General features: G+C 36.4%; 1 protein-coding gene across 1 annotated transcript in view; it reads right to left on the minus strand.

The window, feature by feature from the left end:
* ZBTB41 (zinc finger and BTB domain containing 41) overlaps window positions 1-16687 on the minus strand; it is a 48279-nt gene extending 31592 nt beyond the window's left edge. Inside the window, exons 1-5 of the mRNA XM_058701773.1 lie at window positions 16577-16687; window positions 14676-15936; window positions 6630-6837; window positions 5555-5624; window positions 3344-3491 (exon numbers count right to left, since the gene is read on the minus strand). Coding sequence (XP_058557756.1) covers window positions 3344-3491; window positions 5555-5624; window positions 6630-6837; window positions 14676-15798 — 1549 coding nt within the window. The 5' untranslated portion in view covers window positions 15799-15936; window positions 16577-16687. The remainder of the gene's footprint in view (window positions 1-3343; window positions 3492-5554; window positions 5625-6629; window positions 6838-14675; window positions 15937-16576) is intronic.
* Between the last annotated feature and the right edge of the window lie 1921 nt (window positions 16688-18608).

The raw sequence follows: 18608 nt of genomic DNA on the forward strand, positions 1-18608 counted from the left end.
GACTTCAAAGAGTTCATAATCTGGAAATATATTGTCGTTCCTCAAAACCACACATTTTTTTTTTTTTTTCAACGTTTTTTATTTTTTATTTTTGGGACAGAGAGAGACAGAGCATGAACGGGGGGAGGGGCAGAGAGAGAGGGAGACACAGAATCGGAAACAGGCTCCAGGCTCCGAGCCATCGGCCCAGAGCCTGATGCGGGGCTCGAACTCACGGACCGCGAGATCGTGACCTGGCTGAAGTCGGACGCTTAACCGACTGCGCCACCCAGGCGCCCCAAAACCACACATTTTTAACGACGTTGCCTAGACTGAAAATACTGTGGACTCTACTGTGAACTCTAATGAGAAATTAATCATGGCAGAACAATGGAAAGAAAATTCCAACTCTTTGGACACTGGAATTCAGAAACATCTATAAGCAAAACAGTTCAGTAGCCACAGTAGTTTTGGGGGGAATTTCAACACGTTTTTGAGAGACGACCTCAAAATGTATTAAGTATCTTCAACATATTTTTGTTTCATCTTCCATGAGATCTGAGTCTTTTATTCATTTATTAACTCATTCAACAAGTATTTATTGATTCTTAATTCATATTTAGCACTGGGTTAAGCAAAGCAGTGCTATGGAAAATCTCTGCCTCCTCTTACATCCCTCTTCACCAAAAAAGGCTCCAAGAAGGTGGGAAAAAAAGATTCAGCATAAACACAAAGATAAAGAAATGAAGTAAGTAAAGTGCTAAGATGAGCAGATTACAGCAAGAGTAAGTTAGGCAGAGAGTGAAATAACTTTATGTGCTACTGAAGGCTCCAGTTGGGGGAAGAAAGAAAGCAGCTTTCTCTTTCATGCTCAGTTACTTATCAGAGTTTTTCAAATGAAATACCTACATTCTTTCCCCTCTATTAGATATCCAGTTTTGCATACAGTTAAACTTACTTGAACTTCTATTTATGAAGCTACGCTGGGAAGTTATAAAGCAGATTTTCATTCCAACTCTCTACATAGGATAAAATTAGAAGATTTGACTTTAAAGCCTACTATAACTTTTACACTTATACATGGAGATACATTAAAAATTCTTCTACCCTGGGGCGCCTGGGTGGCTCACTCGGTTAAGCTTCCGACTCTTTATTTCGGCTCAGGTCATGATCTGGCAGTTCGCGAGACTGAGCTCCATGTCGTGCTCTGTGCTGGCAGGGCAGAGCCTGCTTGGGATTCTCTACCTCCCTGTCTCTCTGTCCCTCTCTTGCTTGCATCTTCTCTCGAAAATAAATAAATAAACATTAAAAAAATTCTTCTGCCCTAACTCTTCAGATTGTATTCCTTAGATATCACTCCCTCTGATTTACAGAATATATAATCCTAATGTAGGCGGTGTGAATATGACCCAGAATAGCCTAAAGCAGTAATACTCATGTGTGTGGTATCTGGACCATCAGCATCAGCATCACCTAGGAACTTGTTAGAAATACAAATTCTTGGGCCACACCTCAGACCTGAACCACTAACCTAACATACAGTGATTCAAGTAAACAGAAACAGAGATGGGATGCAAAAGAATATGTGTGTGTGTGTATACAAAACATACATATGTCATATATATTTACATATGCAATATATACATGTACATATATAAAACATATGCACACATGGTTCCAATTCAACCATCTTTTCAAGAATGCTTTCTTTAACAACTCTGTTGTCAGTTCAAGAATCTGCTTGTACACTTTTACTGATAGAAAAATAACTATTGTGCAAGACAACTTACTTCAATGTATAAGTTCCAATACTTTAAAAGATTTCTAAATTGAAACTAAATCTATACCTTAGGATTTCCACTCAATGTTCTTAGAATGCCTATTTATTTACTAAATGATATACTTAACAAAAGCTGAAATAGAAAATCAGGAACAGAAAAAGGAAGTGGAAACAAATATGTTCACTATAAAAATTATTATATTTTGCTATGATGTTTCTATAACATGGGACAAAAAGGGATTACCTATGATTTTCACCTCAAAAAGGAAGAAGCCCACCAATTCCCCAAGAGAAACTCTTTTTCCTGCAACTAATGTATAAAGAAACTTCTCACATGCAACATGCAATCATGAACGTGTCTCCAACTATATTTCTGATAATTATAAAACTTGCTTCATATGATAGTATCTTAGAAATGCCAAGATGAAATCCTATGATAGATCAACTTACTAAGGACAATTCAAAAAAGGACTAAGCTAAAAATAATCTTCCAGCATACACTAGTCTTACATACAATTATAAAGATTTAAGTGTTCCTTATTGAACAATAAAGTCTCAAAAGTTTTTGAAAATAGGTGCTCTACCTTTCCCAAACAAAATTTCAAAGTCCTTCAAAAGTGTTTCACATGACATAATTTTAAGACCTTATGTCACCATAATTACCCACCTCTTGAGAATGTACTTGTCAATATCTATCTTGAATGCAGTATCCAGAAATGAATTCAGTATTCCAGATGAATTTAAAATCAGTGAGATAATTACCTCCCTGATTCTGAACAATACATTTTTATTAATACAGTTTAAAACTACAGTTTTTGTCAGTCATATGACATTACTGGTTCAGATTGTGCCTAAAAAGCTTCTGCTTTTAAGCCCATCTATAAATAAAGGAGTTTGGATTCTATACCATTTTATAGTTCTGTAATCCCCAATGACCAAAGGTCAGATAATTCCCATGTTTATGACTTTGTATTTACTCTCAATTACTTTTAACTTCATTTATTTTAACCTTTTGTATAGCACAAAGTTGTTTTTTTTTTTTAATCTTTATTTTCTGGTGTATTAGCTACACACGCCTATAATTTGGAAGGCAGCCATACTCACCACTACACCACCAATGCTGCACAGCAAACGGCCTCTACTATGGATGACGACAATTCCCTAGCAGTATTGACTGTCATAAATGTACCTAACTGTACTACCATCTGGCACACAGGTTTCCACCTTGGCCGTAAGCATTAAACAGAGGATTCGTCAAATACAATGCTAAATTCCATATACACTAAGTTAATTTTATTCCCTTAAAAAAAGAGTTTTTTTCCAACAAAAATGCCTTATTCAAGCACTCAGAGATCTATCCACCAATTAACTATGAATAAATGCTGTTTATGACTACAGACACATCTGCCACCAAAACAAAACATCAACATATATACTCATCTCTAGGAACAGCAGCAAATCCAGTATTCCTCCCATTTTATCTGACTTCCTTCCCCTAAGTGGTTCAACAGCAGCAGGCTCCTCTAGCATGATGTGATAATCAATAATTACTATGACTGCTTTTAGAAAAAGTAATTTGCTTACCCAGATGGAACTTTTCTTGATGCTTTAACCGTGCAAATCGTGATTTGAAATGTTCTTCGCAATAGGTACACTTAAAAGGTTTATCTTGAGAATGCAGAATCATATGTTCCTCCAAGTGTGGTCTTCGAGTAAAAGATTTCTTACAAATCTAAGAGAAATGTATGCAAAACATAAGGAAACCTGAATTAAAAATAAAATGCAAAGCTCATGATGAGAAATAAACTCATGAATTCAAGCAGTTAAAGGAAAATTTCTCCCAACAGAAAAGTTACCCAAAATAGAATCAAATTTTAATTATGCAGAAAAAAGCCTTGGAGGAATTCTTTTAAATTCATACTAAAGGTTGCTGAATTTCCACTCCTTACATTTCTAATAGGCTAATTTCTAGGATTACACAGTAACCTTAATACCTTAATTCTAGCCAAGATTTCTAAAATCCATTAAATTTATATTTTTAAATCACTTATATATCATAAATAGGTTTTATTATTGTTGCCATATACGTAATTAGGAATAGGAGCAAGAAACTGCAGAAAAATAATTTTAGAATTTATCTCTTAAAGTAGTCAAAAGGAAGAGATACAGCTTTTTAGAGAAATCTGGCAGACACAAGATTTAAAAAGGGGGAGGTCAATGAAGGTTCATCACTGTAACAGATATACCACTTCAGGGGGATGCTGTTAATGGGGGAGAACAGGCATTTGTGGGGGCAGTGGGGTATGGGAAATCAATATACTTTCCTCTCAATTATATTGTAAAACTTAAACTGCTCTGAAAAATAAAGTCTCAATTTTCTTTTATTAAAAAAAGGCGGGGGCTGTTAACAATGACAACAGTAACAACAACAATAATAATATAGCATGTACTATATACCAGGCACATGCTAAATAATTCATGGTTTATTTTACTTAATTCTCACAATAATCCTACGAGGTAGATATAATTATTATCACCATTTTACAGCTGAGTATAATTAAGCTTATTAAGGAGAAGAAACCAACTTATGTAGACCCAAATAATTAATAACTAACTTCAATTCCTGCAAGCTGAAATCAGAGAGACAGTGAAAATTTTGCTGTATAAATACACTGAAGCCTGAAAATAAGGAAGACAAATGACAGCTTGTGACTCCTTTAAACAATATTTACCTAAATAATGAAAAAGATGTTAGTGAATGTGGTACAACAGGTATCTAAAAATTCTTTGCTACTACTGGAAAAACAGAAACAAATTCCCTTCCCCTTAAATCTGACCTGACTGTAGGGACTTGTTTGACCAACAGAATGTGTTAAAAGTGATGCTCAGTGACTTTTGAGGCCTAGGCCTTAAAAACTCCTATCATTTTTACCTAGGCTTCTTAGAGTTTAGCTGCCATGCTAGAAAAAAGATCAAGTAGCCTCATGAAAAGACCAAAGGGGAAAAGAACCAAGGTCCCCAGCCAACTGTCCTTGCTAAGCTCCTCGCTGTCAGCCAACATCAAGTTCCAGCCATGAGTGGCCCCAAAACACACCAGACCATCTGTGTCAGCTGAAAACAACTGAGTGACTTCAGATGACAACATGTGGAACCGAATTACCTAGCAAAGCTGTCCTCCAAATTTAGATGACTGACCCACAAAATGGTGGAATATAATAAGACAGTTGTTAAAGGTCCCTGAGTTTTGAGACAGATAACTAGAAATGGAGGGAAAATTCTAAACACTTTACACTCCTGTTAGTATAATAATGTCAGTGTATATACACAACATAAGTACACGGTATGGTAGTTTCACTAAAAAACTGGGGCCGCTGGGTGGCTCAGTCGGTTGAGCCGTTTGACTCTTGGTTTTGGCTCAGGTCATGATCTCACAGTTCATGAGTTGGAGCCCTGCACAGGGCTCCGGCTCCATACTGACAGTGCAGAGCCTGCTTGGGATTCTCTCTCCCCTGCTCTCTCTGCCCCTCCCCTGCTCTCTCTCCCTCTGTCTCTCTCTCAAAATAAATAAGAAAAAAAAAATTTTTTTTAAATAAGAAATAAAAACTAAGATTTCCATCAGGTCTACCATCTAAACACTAACCCTTATGGGGTTTAATTTATAAATATTAAGATAACTTTGTGTAAGATTCTAAAAGTGAGATAAGCTAAGTTTATATTTTTTTAACATCTAATTACTTTCCCCAAAGGTAACATTATATTTATTTTGGTTTTTTACTACAAATTAAAAGGTCTTACATCACATTTCCAACTTTCACTCTTAGTCTTCTTAATGGAGATAAATTCTTGTGCATTTTCAGGATGAAATCTATAAGGAAAAAAAAAAGACTGTTAGGAAAAGATTACATTAGTTAAGTCAGTATTCCATATGATCTGTCAACAGTGACTGTAAGAATCAGGCACTGATTTCTTTCATTAAGAGACAGACACATGTAAATACCTTAAGAATATAGGTATCATTAACATTTAATAAATGAATGTATATGCCTAAATTTCTGCAGAAATAGTCAAAGACAATGTAATCATATTTTAAATACATTCAGAAACCTAGCTATTCACAGATAATCTTCAAGGTAATTCACTTGATTTTTTTTTTAGTCCAAATTTCAGTAAATTTCCTTTCTTAAAGTTAAATATGGAACACTGACTAAACATGCTTTCTCTCACAAATTTTTATACACTAAAGACAAAGTTGAGCATGAGGAATAAGTTTCCTAGGTCTAAAAACATAGATTTTGAAAATATACTTGCCAAAACCCAAAATAAAAACCAGGATGACCAAAATGCTATCTTAAACTTCTATAGTTCTTGTTTCAACATTAAAAAACTTCATCTCAGGGGCGCCTGGGTGGCGCAGTCGGTTGAGCGTCCGACTTCAGCCAGGTCACGATCTCGCGGTCGGTGAGTTCGAGCCCCGCGTCAGGCTCTGGGCTGATGGCTCGGAGCCTGGAGCCTGTTTCCGATTCTGTGTCTCCCTCTCTCTCTGCCCCTCCCCCGTTCATGCTCTGTCTCTCTCTGTCCCAAAAAAAATAAATAAAAAACGTTGAAAAAAAAAAAAAATTAAAAAAAAAAATAAAAAATAAAAAAAATAAAAAAAAAAAAACTTCATCTCAATAGCATCAATAAAAAATATAAACTAACATTTGCTGCTCTTAATATATCTGTAATCAAATATATTTGCAATCAAAAATGTTTGCAAAATACTAAGCAACGAAAGAATTGGAGACAAGCACTCCATAAATGTTTTTAGCTTACTCCATATTTAAATTAGAAGGCACAATAAAGTATATTATGGAAGCAAGATAATACTTGCCTCTTAACATGCTTGGCTAAAGTCTTCTTGCTTGCATGAAGTTTATTACAATAAGGGCACTTGTGCTCCTTCTTATGAAATTCTGTTTCATTACTGTGCTTCTTTCTGTGAACAGTTAGATTAGACTTTGTCGAATAGCGCTGGTGACAAATATCACACTCAAAGGGCTTCTCACCTGTGTGAACACGTGTGTGGCTCTCATATTTCCCTATAAGAAGAGAGAAACTAAAATTAAATTCATTGTATTTGGTACAAAGTGACTGAAATTTGACAGCGCAATAAAATCTCATGACTAGTAACATTTAATACACACACACCTACATACAAGTTTATACCTAAAATACGGTATATATCTCTGATAAACCTCAACACTTATTACTTTGACCTCACTGCCTTCCTTGAAAACTTGGGTCATTAGAAAAAATTATTCATGTTTACAATTTTTTTAATGCTTATTTATTTTTGAGAGAGAGACACACACACAGCGTGAGCAGGGGAGGCGCAGAGAGAGGGAGACAGAATCCAAAGCAGGCTCCAGGCTCTGAGTTGTCAACACAGAGCCCGATGCTGGGCTGGAACCTGAGATCATAACCTGAGCCAAAGTCGGATGCTCAACCGACTGAGCTACTCAGGCGCCCCTCGTGTTTACACATTTTAAAAAACAAGACTTTGGGTAAATTTGCTTAACATTCTGTTGGCAAATTGTCGGAACTTAAAACTTTAAAATATATAGACATATTTTAAATGTTATTTATTTTGAAAGAGAGGGAGAGTGAGCATGAGCAGGGGAGGGGCAGAGAGAGGGAGAGAGAGAATCCCAAGCAGACTCCACACTGCCAGCGCAGAGCCCAGTGCAGGTCTTGATCTCGTGAACTGTGAGATCATGAACTGAGTCAAAACCAAGAGTCGGACGGACCCTTAACCAACCGAGCCACCCAGGCGCCCCATAAAATATACATATTTTTTTCATTTAAAATTGACCTTCAGCAAAGATCTATTCTTCATTTAACACTTAGTGTTTTTATATTTTACTTTTACTATGTATATCCATGAACTGAAATTTTCAGATTTGATAGTCCTTTTAAAAACATCTTAAAAAGGAAAAATAATATGCTTATGTATCTTATAATATATGATAGTTTTATATTCTCTTCCCACAGAAGGTAATCTGGAAAGGGTATGACAAATCTAGAATTCTCAACAAAACCTATACTTCACTACAACATATTCATATAATATCTCTCCAACTCCTAAGATATTAGAAAACAAGTAAATCACCTGTACTTTGATGCATGTGTAACGCTAAAGTGCTGAAGCCAACATATATGGGCAGTATCAGGGAAAGCAGGAAAAGGAAAAAATAAACTGGTATCAATGCACAGATACCAGGAATCATACTAATGTGAGATTTGTATTATCTGGATACACACCTAAATTCTGTACAATGTTATAGGTTTCTCCAACAGGGGAAAAAAAAAAAAAATCAAGAAATTTTAACATAGACTTTCCAGGAGAAAAAGTTACAATAAAAAATGAAATACAAAGATATTTTTTGGCTTAATGTTTATTTATATTCCTACTTAGACTAAAATTTTTTCACATCGTTATTAAGAACAGAAATTTCTAAAGTCCAGAGACGGAACAGCATCACAGGTAAGGGCACAGATCCTGGATACATGTACCTAGATATGAATGCTGGCTCTTTAAATAGCAGACTATGTGACCTTGAACAAATAACGTCTCTATGCCTCAAATCTTGCTCGGCTGAAAAAAATGGAATGAAAGTATTTACCTCAAACGACTGTCACAGGCATAAATGAATACACATTAAAGCACTTCTAACGGTGTCTAAGTTATCAATTAACGTTGGCTATTATTATTCTGTAATAGAAGTTGTGAATGTGCACATCTAGTAGCTTAAAATAGAAATTTCAAGGATTCTTTTGAGCAAAAAGCAATAAAAATAAGAAAAAATACTATTGGTAAGAGAAGCACTTTTCAATTAAAAGCTAGCTTTGCTTTGTCCTGCAAAATAAATGTGTAAATTTTTCTTCAGGCCAAAGCTAATGTAAAAGTATGGTATTTCAGTCATATACTTAAAAAATATTCTATGTAGATCACAGAAATTAGAAAAAACCCAAAATATTCTATGACACTGAGGAAAAAAGATAATCATAATTATTATTTTTTTAAGTTTATTTTTGAGAGAGAGAGCAGAGGAGGGGCAGAGAGAGAGGTGGACAGAGGAGCTGAAGTGGGCTCTGTGCTGACAGCAGAGAGCCGGATGCAGGGCTCAAACTCATGAACTGCAAGATCATGACCTGAGCCGAAGGCGGACTTAACAGATTGAGCCACCCAGGCACCCCAATCATAATTATTTTTCTACTTAATAAAATAAATGAGTTCACCAATCTATTATATATATTTATGTATGATTAAGTTTAATAAACACATAGTATATTACCTAAAAATTAATTACATTGCACTTACATAAAAATACCCAGGGAAGGGAACCAAAGTATTTTCCTCGAGGTTGAGAGGGAAGGCTGACAATTATGGGCCAAGAAAAACAAAAGTATGATGAAAAATCCATTAGGTATTTATATATAGACCATATAGATAATGGTTGATGCATTTTTTACATATACGTAGTTAGAAAATTTAGTGTTTGGTCATCTGCTAAATTAGCTGTGTGATCTACTACTAATCTACTACTAATTGGGGGAAATGTTCTTGTGTGCCACAAGGTGAAATCTGAAATGACTTTTGATAAATGTTACAGATAAGTAGGTTTTATAGAACAAGAGTTGAACTATGTTATGGTTTAAGTCAGTGTTTTACAAACTAAAGTTCATTAGTGTTCATGAAATAAATTACTTGAGTTGTGACTAGCAGTGGGGAGAAAAAGGAATAGAGTAGAAAATATCAGAGTGTACTAACACTAGTTTTGTGCATTTTTTTTGCTTCAATTTATGTATAAGCACATGTGTAAATATGCATATTGTATAATAATATACGTATCTCTGACCTTGAACTATCCCAAACACAGATTTATATTGTTTTTTTCAGGGTATAATCAGACCATTACTGCTATAATATCTTTGGGAAAATGTCTTCTGAGTTGATCTTATTCTTTTTCTATCATAATATGGCATGCATGATTAGATCCTTAACCTTTATTACACATCAATTAGATAAAAAGTACAGAATCCAAACATTATCAATATGTACTAAAATCCCACAATTTTAATTTTGAAAAGATTGAGGTCATTGCATGGAATTAAAAAGTTTTCCTTGACTATGAAAGTTTTCACATTTCATTTTTATTAAACTTGCTTTTTAAAATTATATAAATGACACATACTTATGGAAAAAATGTAAACAAATCAAGAGTATACTGTGTAATTTTTAAACGATTAATTTAATGATTAAGTTACATGTAGTTGAATATTAAAACCATCAAAATGACAGTTAACTTAAAAATCAAAAGCACCTTTAACTATTAAACTTCCATTTTTCTACAGACCAGAATTAAGATTTAACCAAGAAAAAAAAAATTTAAACCAAAAGAGCCAAAATTTTAAAAAATTCATTTAAATAAATTCATGAGTCCAAGGAGACCAATGAAAATATATAAACTTGAATGATTCATTATGACATTAAGAATATCTAAAGTGAAAAAACTTTTTTGTTAAGTTATTAATTCAATTTTATGCATATTGGCATTGCAAGGCCAGTTATCTCTATGGATTTGCATTTCTGAACAATAGAAAGACATAACTTCTGAGGAAACACTGACCCCATGAGAGTCAGGTAGATCTCCAGGGGCCAGTGGGGAAAAATTTTAATTAGATATTAAATTGCATATTTAAGAAAATTGGTAGCAGTGTGGGAGGCACTCAGCATAAATATAGTCATCTATATCCACTTCTTCTTTTTTTATGGGGTGGGGAAAATTCAACAATAAATCAAAGTGTGCATTTCAAATAAATTTTCAATAAAACATTGTATTCCTTCAGAGAATAATCTACTACGTCGACCATTCTTGATTACCAAAACACATAACATTAACAAATTTCATCCACAGAATTTTTTCTGAAAGAAAAGACACTTCTAAAGAAATTTTCACATGAAAAACTTGACCTTGTGCTTAAGAATTTATTATTCCCCCATATAGGTCATGCAAAATTACCTTTGTCAGGTTTTGTGAGCAGTTTTTACAAAGAGAAACATCGCCAAATTAGCTCATTATATATCTGATATTGCTAAATCTTCTATTATTCTTTGAATTTATTCATATGGCATACTCTAAAGAATACATAACTAAGATATTTAACCTTAAAGTATTGTGTCACTGTTATAACTCTTCTCTATTAAGAACAAATTGGAATCTCTGTCAGGATGGTCTAGAGAGTCACATTTTTTAAAAAGCTATAAAACATTTTCTACCTCTAGAAGAGATTGTAAATTTAATCCAAGGAAAGATTTTAGTTCCCACTAGGAACAATAAAAAAGATAAATTATCCAAATTTTCTCTCTCATCCCATCTGTCATCTTTTCCCTATTTTTGCCTTTTCACCCACTAGGTTTTTTCACCCACTTTAACCTTAAGGGGGAAAGGTCAAAGGACTCTTATTTGCATGAGAATAGACTGAGGAAGACAGCTGGTAGCCTAAGGAAAAATATAACTGGATCAGAAGTCCCACTCCAAGCAACTATTAAATGCATCAGAAAGGATAAAAGATCCAAAGTAATGGAATCAAATTAGTGGACTACATATTGTGGAGCTAATGGTTCCAGCAGGTCCCACAGCTTATTCATTAATTATCATAACCCACTCCAAGACAGCAAAGTCAGAACCTGATAAAGAAGCCCAACTGGCTTCTTCCAAGTCCAAAGTTAAGTCAGACACTCACCTTTCAATTCAGTTGAGCTAAATAGGAGCTTACTGAAAACTTGTTATTTGAAACGACCCTGGGTATCAAGAAAGGGCAATAACCAAAAGATACAAAAATTTCAGGCTTAAAATCTCATGAGAAATAAATAACAACCAAAAATCGAGGTAGACATCTTTAAATCATATGACAGGAATGTGGATGACACCAGGCTTCAACAGTCCTTGAACCGTTTTTTTCTTTTTGTTTTTGTTTTTAAGAATAAACAGGATTTCTGGTGGACATGAGAATGGAGGGAGGACATTTAAGAAACACAAGTCTTCTCCTAAATCACAATTAAATTCTATCCATCACCCAGTCCACTTAATCTATTTTCAGTGCAACTCTCTGATCTACCCTCATCCAACAGCCCATTCTCAACACTACTCATCTTCCTAGTCCAAGCCCACAATATACTTCTGGTCCTTTCAAATTTCATTCCCTGTACTGAAGCCAGCAAGACCTTCCTAAAACTTCAACAGGCTCTCATTTCCTTTGTCAAAGTTTTTTCAAGTTTCGGTCACTCACTGGATAAAATCTTAACTCTTCTGTTACAGCATAAAAACCATGCAAAATTTAACCTCTGCTTATGTGCCAATCTTCATCTCTTGTCATTTACAATATGCCTCCTCACCCACCGTGAGATCACCCACCCTTCAGCAATTTCCAGAACACAATATACCTCAACGTATTCACATATGTTGGTCCTTCTGCCCTATAAATCCTTCCCTATTCTCTAGTTCTCAGCTCAAATGCCACCTGCTCTATGAAATCTTCCCTGTTTCCTTTAGTCTTCTGAATTTTTCCTGATGAGATTATCTTCACTACAGTATGACTGTGTTTTTGCATGTATTCATTACTTTAACCTTCTTGAGAACACAGAGTACATCATTTCATAGCTGTTTAGCAGTAGTAGGCACATTAGAGATACTCGATAACTATATTAAACTAATGAACAATAAGAGTAGCTAGTATTCCTTGAACACCTAAATTTCACACAGTATTCTGAATGATTCAAGACTATCTCATTTAATCCTCATAATAATCTCCACGAGAAGGTACTATTTGCATTATATTAGCACCATCCCACTCCACTATGAGGAAACAAGAATGCAGACAGGTTAAGTAACTTGCCCAAGACCTGGACTCAAAAGTGCAGACAGTTTGACATCCATATAACTCCTGCTTTTTTAACTAGTATAACAGAATTTCAATCCCAATCTTTCTCTCTCTCTTAATCTTGGGGAAAGGCAAGCAGCCCCAAGGAGGCTTAAGCAAAAGAGAAGCGTGGGTAAAAGAGGAGTATAATGTCCAATACGTTCAGAAAAGGAGGCTACAAGTAAGTCTACAATGTGACCTATTGATTCTCACAGTTATCTAGGCTGCCCTTGGTAAAAAAAGCTGCAAAACATCCTCCTCTTAGTACATCAGCAACTTAATCCTGAGCAGTGTTTTCCCAAACCGTGTGCAAAGAACTGTAGGGGTTTTTTTTGTTTGTTTGTTTGTTTTTTGGAAATTACAAGAAGTACCACAAAAGTGTCTTACAGCAAAATTTGAGGAAATGCCAGGCTAAATAAAATTACCAGGTTTCTTTACCAGAGAATTTGACGGAGTTAATACTGACCATGAATTATACAATATAGTTTTTTTCAATCTTACTTGAACATAGAACTCCTCTCTCTCAAAGAATCTCACAGTGCTGTGTTTGAGATGTAAGTATTGGGCCTACAATGCCATTTGGGAACTGACCCCTGCTTACTCATCTCAAGTCAAATCAGGTCAAATTAAGGCAGAACAGAGGGAGGCATGCACTAAGAATACAAAGTCCAAGAAGTAGAATCCATTGAAAAGATAACATGTTCTTAGTGTCCCAATCAAAAATTATTCTCTTCTCTATACTCCCCATAGCACTTGTTTATAACCCTAAGAGAACATTTATCCAGGCTGAGTTTAGCAAGTTCCTTATATTCCTATGCTCTTCCAATAGAGTTACCCAAGAAAAGTTATTTTATCCACCTTTATACAGAGCCTCAAACACAGTAAAAACAGTAATAACTAATTATTAAACTGAATTGTCAAAAATATTCTGATTTGGAGATTCAAAGGCATAATAAAAAGCCAAAAAAGGTTACCACTTATGCCACAGCGTGTACTGTCCCATATTTCGAGAGCAAATGATTACTAATACCTTATAAAATCAATTTCCACCTAACCCAATAACATAAGTACTCAAAACTGCAAGATACATGGGGATATACTAAACCGTAGAAGTAATTTTACAAGGTCAAACTGAACTTAAATGTTCCTTTTATCATTGTATGTGGTGGAATATATTTCACAATTTCATAACTATGATTTATATAGAAATAATTGTTGCACTTTAAAAGTTCACATTTGAACAGTTCCTGTACGATATCTCCAAATATTAGACCTCTTGAAATTAAATGTTCACGGACATATTTTTAACTTAAGGTTAGAGATCACATTTCCTGCATATACTTTTCTAATAAAGAAAAAGTTGATTTGTTATTGTAATAACCAAAGACTACTACTAATCAAGACATTTCCAAAAGTCTCTACCAACAGAATTAAATTATATCCAGTTCAGTTTTATTCTTAACTATAAGCCTACACTGAGAAGGGACTACATTTCTAATTCAGATATTGCCATGTTCAAGGGGAAATAGTAGACAAACTACTAAATTTAATCTAATATAATCTAATTCAATTTTCTATGACTTGAAAACAGCACTTAGCTATGAAATTAACATATAAATCAAAGCACCACATTCATAATTATTAATACTCTGTGGAGTTTTTCCATACCAAATACTTGAACTAATGATCTGTCACCTTTTAGTGGGGCATGAGGAAGAGAAAATAAAGGCTAGAAAGACTTAAATTCCTTCAAAAAAAACCCCACAAAACCCCCCAAAACCTTAAATTCCTGAATCGAAAGAAATTTAAAACAGGATAAAATATGTAATGCCTATCAAATACCCATCTTCATTAAATATTCCTTTTAAAAGTTACCTTCAAAGTTTATTTTTAACTATCACCTTTAAAATATCCAGAAAAGTAAGTTATTAGAGACAGAAAAAAGTTTCCTTACCTATGCGGTCAAATGTCTTATCACATTTAGGACACTGCAGTATTTTTTTGTTACTGTTCTGAATGACTACAGGAGTTAACCCCTCATGAATATTCCCTACAGAATCACCAGCCTCAGGTTCCTCTTCTGCATCATTCTGATCTTTTTCACTGTGTTCTTCAATGTCAGAGTATTCATCTGACATTTCCTCCTCTAGCTCATCTTCTTCAGCATTATATTCACTTCCAGGGTCCTCAGAATCATTTCTATCGGACTTTTCCTTATCAAAATGTTCTGGATTCAAATTGTCTGACCCATCGCCACTTTCTTGTTCATCATCACTGGTGTCGTCAAACTTAACAGGACACTTCCGATTCCTTTTTGATCTTCTCGTGGAAAAACTTCTCTCCAGCATTTTTAACCCATGTTTTTTCCCTAATAAAAGGGACCTATGGGTTTTAGCCAAATGATTCTCTAAAGACTTTTTGTAACAAAAATGTCTACTACAGAATTTACACTGATGATTATTTGATAGTCTTCCAGTTAATTCATTTAGTGTTTCTTCTGGTGATGACTTTTCAGACAGCTCAGACTGAAAAGTGGCAACATTTTCATTATTTAGCAATTTAACTGCATCTATAATGTCCAGAAATTTTGCTGCCTCTAAAACAAGAGGTATTTCGTATTTGTACACAAAAAATTCTGATGTGTAAAGAAATTCAAGCAAATGCTGAAAAACTGAGTGTGTTACGTGATCCAGGGTGACAACATCAGTGCTTGGATTTTTGCTCAAACACGCATGAAAGTAACTACTGCCAACAGCAACAACAACTTTATGTGCACTAAATTCTTTTCCTTCTACTATGATAAGTAAGTCACAGAAAGATGGTTGCTTCTGCCTGTCATCATTTAAATACTTCAGCAAATTCTTGTTATACTGCAAAGAACTCAGAAGTTTTCTCTGATCTGGCGAGGGGGGAAGTTCCTGGTAACAGTGAAGAGCTTCAGGAGTCGGTCTTTCTGTGGAATGAGTGTAGGTTACTTCGTCACACTCCACTGCAACATCTCCTTCTGAAGAATCTTTATGGTAGCCTAGGTGGATCTTCTCGTCAAGATTTGAAGTAACCTTTCTCCTTTTCTTCATTGCAGTACAACAATTTCAGAACAAGAAACTTCATAAGTGTCTTAAGGGATTTATTTAAAAAAAACAAACAAACAAACAAAACAACTAGATTGTCTTGGTTAATAGCTTCTGGAGGGGCGTGCCCGAGGGTTTCATGGTCTGCAAAAGAGTAAGAACCACGTAAAATAACTCTATGGCAAAGCAATCCTAAATCGTTCAAGGCATTCGTCTACTAATCGTTTCCAAATCAGAACTAAATTATGATAAAGTCACAGCTTCCACTCATTCGAGGCTAAGGTTTTAGGGTGGAGAACAAGGAGGGCCGGGTTATAAAAGACAGCCAACAAAAGAATAATTTTAAAGGAAGCCAGAGCACACCTTTCGTGCCTAAATTCACGAACAGGGTGGAGACAAGGAGGGCGAAAAGGGAACGATCCTTCCAAGAACACTGAGGGTGCAGGTTGAGGCGCGCTACATTCATGGTTTTAGGGACGCTGGGTGGGTGACAATAAGGCCGTCGCGGCCGCGAAATCCAGGTCTCTCCATTAACATGCCTTTTCCCAGGGCGGGCAAGGCACACCTCCTCGGGGACAGAGCGTCCCGCGGCCAAAATCACCCGGCAGGAGACGGCCCCAGGAGGGGCGCAGAGCAGGAGGAGTAGGGTCAACCAGAGGGACGACTAAAGGAAACAGAAGAGCCTTCCCAGGCCCTGCCCAGGAGGGGACTGCGCTCGCCGACGGCGAACCCGCTACCCTTCCCACCCCAGTTTCCCTGGGCAAAATCCCCACAGATCCATTACCGGGAACCCAGGGCTCCCCCGCTGGCTCCCAGCCGCTGAGCTCCACTCTCGGCGCGCTCGCTCCAGCGCCTACCCACTTCCGGGTTCAGCCCCCACCTCACCCTCCCTCCCTCCGCTCCTTCCCCTCCCAGAGCCTCGCCGCCTCCGCAGCCACGGAACACGTCAACCGCGCGCGCAGCCTCCAAGCCTCCCGGAGCGACCGGCGCGCGGCCCAGCACCGACCACTGCGCATGTGCGCGCTCCCGTCTTTGCGCAGGCTCCGTAAATTCTCCTTGCTCCCCGGAGGACCCTAGCTACGCCCCAAATCCGTTACTCCGGGTTTTCGCGGTGGTTTGGTGGCCTACTGTGATTGAACCAGTCGAAGCTTTGCGGGAAGCCTCGCTGGGGAGTAGGGGTGTGGGGGGACACTGATGAGTTTAGTAGAAATTGGCAGAGGCACCATAGCACAAATCTTCGCTAATAGCTTTAATAGTGTGCGATCGCTCACGCAGCAACGGACAGAAGCTAGTCTTAGCAAACACACTAAAGAACAGACGTTGCGATTTCGTGGGGTTTTTTTTTTCTGCTTTAAACAGCTAACGCTGTTGATCCTAAAATTATTATGCAACTTCTTAATGAACACAGAAAGCACTGAAAAATGTACATATAAGTGTACGGCTATTAGGGCAGGCAACGAAGCCAAAATAGAAAAATACTTAACAACTTTTTGAAACCAGTACCTAAGATTTTGCATTTCTAACAGAGTGATGCTGATATTTGTGGTCGGAGGGCCACATTTTTAGTAGCAAAGTCCTAGATCATGTGATTTTACAGATGCAAGGAAAATAAGGCAGAGGCTGAGGCTAAGTGGGATAACCAGATTGGTGACCCCACTCTACCTATCACCCCACCACAAAGCCTAGCTGGAACCTAGAAGGGCCACCGCTGTCAGTGGAAGAACTGAGGGAAGTGGAGGGGAGTTTCACCTACGAAAAGACAGAAACTGTGAGGAAACCGACCGACTCAAATTGTCTTGTGATTTGAAAATAGTTAAAACTTTTAATGAAAATTCCTAGCAAAAACACACATGAATTATGGATAAGGATTCCTATCACCTGGGTGACTCATCCCACAAAAACCAGTCATCTAAAATGAGTAAAAGAACTATAAAGAGTAAACTATAAAAGAGTAAAAGAACTATAAAAACAGTATCTGTAGGCTTTGGATGCACGAAGCCTGAAGATACGGGATTCCTCAAAAACAGAAAATAAAATAAATATATTAAAAATACTTTTTAAATGAAAGAATTGAAAGGAAAATGAAAAAACAAGAAATTATTAAAAATACCCAAGCAGATTAGTAATTTAGAGATGAAAGTTATCATTATATTAGTACTTAGTACCCTGAATATAGATTGAAATGTATAGATATGAATTCTTTTATTAAAACAGAAGAAAGGTTAAAACAAGAGAGAAAATGAATATATCCAAAGAAATGGAAAAAGAAAAGTGAAATGTAAGAGAAACAATAGAGCAAAAATCTGTATATTAGAATACTTAAAAAGTTGAGAAATTTCTGGCAAGAAAAAGAGAAAATGCAAATATAAACCCAAGAGTTTATTTTCTTAACAGTTTTCTAAATCCTGTTGAATGCATATGCTGTTACTGTTAACAGAGTGACATTCAGATGAGTTCTTTAGAATTTACCTTAAAAATTTCCAAAAACGTTCCACCATTAATAATGTCTGTATACACAAAACAGTTTAGTTGTTCTAATGGAATTTGCTAGTCTTCCCTGCATGCTTAATTGAATGAGCGGTAAGTAAATCTGTCTGATGGACTGTCAAATCTTAGAAATGTAGAGAATAGGGGCGCCTGGGTGGCGCAGTCGGTTAAGCGTCCGACTTCAGCCAGGTCACGATCTCGCGGTCCGTGAGTTTGAGCCCCGCGTCGGGCTCTGGGCTGATGGCTCGGAGCCTGGAGCCTGTTTCCGATTCTGTGTCTCCCTCTCTCTCTCTGCCCCTCCCCCGTTCATGCCCTGTCTCTCTCTGTCC

This window comes from Neofelis nebulosa, chromosome 15 (genome assembly GCF_028018385.1).
Source record: "Neofelis nebulosa isolate mNeoNeb1 chromosome 15, mNeoNeb1.pri, whole genome shotgun sequence".
Taxonomy (NCBI): domain Eukaryota; kingdom Metazoa; phylum Chordata; class Mammalia; order Carnivora; family Felidae; genus Neofelis; species Neofelis nebulosa.